The sequence below is a fragment of the Triticum dicoccoides genome, chromosome 5A (assembly GCF_002162155.2).
Source record: "Triticum dicoccoides isolate Atlit2015 ecotype Zavitan chromosome 5A, WEW_v2.0, whole genome shotgun sequence".
Taxonomy (NCBI): Eukaryota; Viridiplantae; Streptophyta; class Magnoliopsida; order Poales; family Poaceae; genus Triticum; species Triticum dicoccoides.
Window position 1 is genome coordinate 603,471,781 of NC_041388.1, and position 6,021 is coordinate 603,477,801.

The window sequence follows — 6,021 nt, forward strand, 5'->3', positions numbered from 1 at the left end:
TTTGCGAAACGTTCGTAGTACTAACCTACTACTCCCTCCATTCCTAAATGTAATGCGCATAGAGAGAAGCCCACATACCAATGCATGTGCTGGCGTTATATTTTGGACGAGAAATACCCCTATCGATCTGTAGCAGACACCATCTGCCCAATGCGTCAGGAGACTAGAAAATTGAAGTAAAACTACTGCGCCCTCCCATCATCTTGCTCTGTCCCATCCCATGTGTACGAGAGGGAATAAACAAGGGAAGGAGGCGATGCATTGGGTGGGTTGGCAGAGGGTTAGTTTTGTCTAAAATTGGGCTGGACTCGAACTACGCACTACATTGCGGAATTGTCTCAGAAAACTAATACGCACTATATTGAGGAACAGAGGGAGTACTTCGACGATTACACTAGGTTAGGCACAATCCCAAGCTCTAACCCCTAGGGCAATGATCAGTAGTTATCATGAGAGAGGACGTGTCCTGCTGGCGTGTTCCTCCCAAGCAACACGGCAACATGCTACTCCTACTCGCTTCAGAGTTTCATCGACCGAATAGTGTTTCTTGTGCACCTGTTGATTCCGTCTACGCAGATTTGCAGCAAAAAAGGTAGAGGCTAGTCCGTCCTTGCAACACCGTTCAGTACAAGCGAAGCAAGAGGAGTATTGGGGGCTGCCAGACCAAGGCGCGCATGCGATGAAAAGTCTTCTCTCCGGTGCAAAACCAAACGCCGAGATAGATTACGCTCCGCTTCCACAGGCCAGACCGCCGGATAGAGGTCGAGGTTAGGGGTGAAAACAAAAGCAGCTGCAGGCTGCAGCGCCCGAGAGGATAGCAGTGAACGAGTAAACGTCGAAAGGAGGAGTAAATCGGACAGGACACCAGCAGACCGGAGTCCCAGACCACTCTGACTCACTCAGACTGACCGCTGCCCGTGGCCCGCACACTGCGGCGAAGGAGAAAGAGAAAGAGAGAGAGAGAGAGAGGCTCCTCGCAAGAACCGACGGGGACTGGCTGGACAGCGTGGTGTGGTAAAAGAAAGAAGTGCACAAGTGTACAGCCACCAAGGAAGAGAGAAGAACCAGAAGTAGCAGAGCGGGAAGGGAGAGCGCGGAGTGGGGCAGCGGAGGAGAGGCCCGGAAGCAAGGGTACAAGGGGAGAGGAACAAGGAGATTCAGAGCGGGGAGGAGGGAGAGAGGCTGCCATGCCATGCGCCCGTGCCATGATGGCCGGGGTGGCATCATCGTAGGCGGTTAAAGGGGGGACACCGCTCGTCGTTCTCTCGCCCGTCCGGAAAGAAGCTGCCGGCCCTGCTTTGCTGCTGCTGCTCTCTTTCTCTTTTCCTTCCCCAGTCCCCTTCCTTCCTTCCTTCCTTCCTTCGGTGGCCGCTTTTCGCTCCGTCTTTTCCCCGTCGGCTTTGGGGTGGGGGGAAAGAAATGATGCGAGGTTCCGTCCATGCCTGCCTAGATGCTGCGGCTGCTCCTCTTTAGTAGTAGTAGTACTACTGCCTGCGGTTTGAGCTGCGGTGGCGGGGGAGGGACGGAGCTCCTCCCGGTGATTCGCTCGGTGCCTCTGATAGTCTCTGATGTCCTGAGGTGTTGAGGGCTTGAGGCGGCTCTGCTCAAGTTTCGCTCGGTGGTTCCTGGGGAGCTGGTGATTTGGTGGAGGATTGGGGGCGTCTGCGCGTGGCCGGAGCTTGAGGAGGATTTGTGGTGCCGGATTGGAGAGCAGGAGAGGTATGTGTCACATTCTCACGCTCCTCGTTATTTTCCTTTTGCTGCGTGTTAACCTGGCTGAAATTGGTCTCCCTGAGTCGCCAACTGCGGAAGATTTTAGGTGGATTTGGTATTTTTATACGGTGGCTTTGTTTCAATTTGCTCAAGATTGAGCATCCCTGCAGCCTGACTCTAGAAATGTTTGGAGTTTGTCTGGTAGTCCATGCGTGTTTGCTCATGAATCTTCAGAGCATTTGCTGGCGGTTCAGATTTCTGTCTGGGCTTCAGAGCCCGGTCTGAATTTGTACTAGCTTTCAGATGAAAAAACAGAAAGATCTAGGTGTGAACTATGAACTAGGAGCTGTACTCACACTGCACATAAAGAAGATGCTGTAAACTGTCTTGGTGAATTTGTTCCAATTTGCTCAAGATTGAGCAACCATGTAGTCAGGTTCTATAAATGTTTAGACTCTAGAGTTGGTCTCGTAGTTTGATTATGAAATTTCCGAGCATTTGCTGCTGGTTCGAATTTCTTTCTGGGCTTGAGAGATGGATCCCAAGTTTGCACCACTTTCGTAATGAAGAAGAGTGTGAACTATGTACTTGGAGGTACACTCACTGCTCATTGAGAGAGATACTGTAAACTGTCTGCTCTTTACTTCTTGATAAAATCTTCTCTTTCTTACTTACAGAGCAAAACATATACACTATTAGTTCCAGCTTCAGTTCATCAGTCTAACTCCTGCGTGTTACTTATTCTCAGGTATACGAACTAGTGCTGGTTCAGTAGCTGCCTCCAAGGGTCACTGGTCATAAGCTTCCTACATAATATGGCAGACTTCAAGGTTGGAAGCCTTGATGCCCGAGCAACAAAGTTCAGAACCGTCCCAATTGCTGTTACCCCGGAAGGGTTCTGGTGCTGCCCATCACAGACCGTGCTCCAGAAGACAGTGAAGAACCAAAACCAGCAGACAAGGCCCAAAGTGGGTGCATCCCCTCCTGCGTCAAAGGCCTCCTCGGTCCAGAGGGCGCCGACTATCTCGTCGGAGAGGAGAACACATTCGACTCCAACAAGGTCCAGAGCTAATTCAGACGAGCAAAGATGCCCGGCGGCGGCGGACAATGCCACGTCCAATCCACCGAAGGCGGCGAGCGAGAGGCCACCGAAGCAGCATAAGATATCTGTTGGTTTTGGTCAGATTGAGATGAGTGACTTGAGAGTTGTGCTGTATGGCAAGGATGGTGTTGCTGTAAAGATGAGTGTGCACAAGAACATCCTTGCTGAAAATAGCACCTTCTTTGCCGATAAGCTGTCAAGGCAATCTCCAGTGTCCAGCATAGAAGTGCCTGATTGTGAAGATGTGGAGATTTATGTTGAGACTGTTGGCTTGATGTACTGCAATGATGTCAAGCAGAGGTTGATCAAGCAAAGTGTTCCAAGCGTACTTCGGATCTTGAAGGTTTACCCAACGTTAACTCTGCATCTCCTTTTCTCAGTTTGATTAACTCTATAGTTTAATAATTAGCTAGTATAGATGTAGAAACAGTAAAAAGCCGAGCCTTCTGCTTTTGTTAGAGATAAGAAAGTTAGAATTGACATGTGCTGGTGCTTTAAGTTTTCTTTCTGGTGCTTTAAGTTAGTGCAATATTTTTCCTTAATATGGGGGCCTTTTTTTCCTTCACCGAAATGCTTTCAAATCTAGAAGCTTGTCATGTGTAGGGAAATCTAGTACTTAAATAAAAGTTAACTTTTAACTTGGTATGTCTACCTAAGGAAGCAACATATAATTATGAACCACCACTAGCCATTTTTTAAGTGTAACGAGTACTATATCCATGTCTGTTGCGTGTTGTTATATCAAAGGAATATTTTCTTCTATATAAATATTGCATTGTCACTTAATCCATGATAGTAAGTCAGCAAAGACGGCACAGCCCATGACTGATACTGCATCTTGCTTGCATGTACCGATTGGTGCAGATTGAGATAATCATACCAATCAGGCCCATGCTTCCATGCACATTGGCCATTCCTTAGCAGCATGGTGCCTCAATTAGGATGAATGACCAACTTAGAATCTTCAGAACAAATGCACCTTTTTTTTCAACTTCTGTTTGCTGTTCGCTATGTAATTTAGTTCCTTCTATACTGTACAGGTTGCAGAACATTTGGGTTTCCGAGCATGTGTTCTGTCATGCTTGAATTACTTGGAAGCGGTCCCTTGGGCCGGGGAAGAAGAGGAGAATGTGGTCTCATCTGTTCGGCATCTTCAGACCGAGGATTACGGTGTCACCCCAATACTGAAGAGGGTATGCTCTGACCTAACGAGCCCACCAAATGACACGTTTGTGCGTATCATAGAACTAGTTTTGAAAAGCAGTGATGACAGAGGGAGGCGCGAGATGAAGTCCTTGGTGCTCAAGCTTCTCAAGGAGAGCAGCAGCAGCTGTGCCAGTAGCTCTGCTGACCTATGTGTTGAGACCCTCTACAGCTATTGCCAGAATTGCCTGGAGTCTCTGCTGACCCTGTTTCAACAAGCATCTGACAGTGATTTCTCTGAGCAGTCTTTGGAGCTTAAGGAACCGGTTCTTCGGCAGATTACTCTCGAAGCGGATAATCTGTTATGGTTAACCGAGATTTTGGCTGGCAGGAATGCTGCAGAAGAATTTGCAGGCTTGTGGTCTAACCAACGTGAGCTGGCTGGGCTTCATTCCAAGCTACCGACCAAGTCGCGCCACCTTGTGAGCTGCGTCACTGCCAGGCTCTTTGTGGCGATTGGGAAAGGCGAAATGCTCCCGTCCAAGGACACCAGGCAGCTCCTCCTGGATGTCTGGCTGCAGCCTCTCATGGATGACTACAACTGGCTGCAGCACGGTTGCAGGTCGTTCGACCGGACCGTCGTCGAGGAAGGGATCGGGTCGACCATCCTGACGCTGCCGCTGGAGGATCAGCAGACGATACTGCTCTCGTGGCTCGGGAGCTTCCTCAAGGTTGGGAACAGCTGCCCCAACCTGCAGAAGGCCTTTGAGGTGTGGTGGAGGAGGACCTTTGTGCGGCCTTACGTCGAACAGCAGGGGAGCCGGTCGCAGTCGGGTCGGAGTTGAGATCTCCGGTGGCTTGCGCAGGGAAGCTATCGCGCGCCGTTTCGTAAGTAGAACATCGCTGAAAAAGGGTTTAGTCGTATAAGTTGATTTGTGTGAGGCTTGAGAATATGTTTGTGCGCTGTGCTTTGTGGTGCTTCTTCGGGTCTTCGCTGATACGTTAAGTTCTCTGAATTCTGGCTTACCGAATGTCTTGTCTGATGTGCTGCTTATTTACCACGAGACATCAGTTTGTTGCATTGCGTTTTGTTACCACAGACATTGTGCGGTAGTGGTGACACTGTATTATTGCGGCTCACCTGTAGAAACTGCATGCTTGTGATGCAATTGTAAATATTTTGCTGGGATGTAGGAGTACGTACTATTGTGATATTATTATCTGAGATTTGGGAGAGTTGAGTATTTTGAATCTTGCTTCAACGACATGCTTGCCTGGGATTCTATAAATGTTGAGGCTTCCTTTGGTTTGTAGGGTTTTTGTAGAAATTCTATAGGATAGAATTTGCAAAGGAAAAATTTCTTTAAAACCCTTTGGTTTGTATGAATGGATTCCTATTTCTATGTAGGATAGGAATTAATCCTTCACATTTTGAAGGAAAAAAAACATTAGCCTAGACTCAATGGAAAAAATCCTATTCTATGCATCAAATGGTATCTCATTCTTTATAGGAATTGACATACACGTCATCTCACTTCTTATAATTTTTCCTATCTTTATCTTTACCTAATAATAAAGCAAATTGGGTTTCTTTCGTCCGTCATGACATTTTTCAGAAAAGTCCCTCTATTTCAGAGAATTCAATCCGCAGTCCTATTTTAAGTTAAACCGAATCGTTATTTTCATATTTTACACAAAAGTCCCTGTCTTTTCTAGAAATCAACCCGCCGTTCGGATTTAAGTCACACCCGAACCGTTATTTTAAATTTTTCGAAAACCCCCCTGATGTTTTAGGTAATTCATTCACGGATCATATTTTTGTCAAACAAATGTTTTTTAAAATCATCCATATCTTTTAAACCGTAACTCCGATTTAAACATGTTATATATGAAATTTGATTAGAAAAATATGTAGAATATAAATATGAGATTATTTTTACCTGTTAAGTATTTTTAAATATTATTTTGAAATATATTTGAGTCAAACCAAATGATTTTCTAAATTATCTGTATCTTTTAAACCGTAACTTCGATTTTAACATATTGTATATGACATTTTATTA

At 46.4% G+C, this 6,021-nt stretch overlaps 1 protein-coding gene across 1 annotated transcript; it reads left to right on the plus strand.

Moving 5' to 3' along the window:
* Positions 1–981: 981 nt before the first annotated feature.
* On the plus strand, positions 982–5,209 carry LOC119303290 (BTB/POZ domain-containing protein At3g50780-like). The gene is made up of 3 exons (XM_037580405.1): positions 982–1,719; positions 2,462–3,158; positions 3,856–5,209. The coding sequence occupies exons 2-3, from the start codon at positions 2,529–2,531 to the stop codon at positions 4,801–4,803; spliced, it is 1,578 nt and encodes a 525-aa protein (XP_037436302.1). The 5' UTR covers positions 982–1,719; positions 2,462–2,528; the 3' UTR covers positions 4,804–5,209.
* The last annotated feature ends 812 nt before the right edge of the window (positions 5,210–6,021 follow it).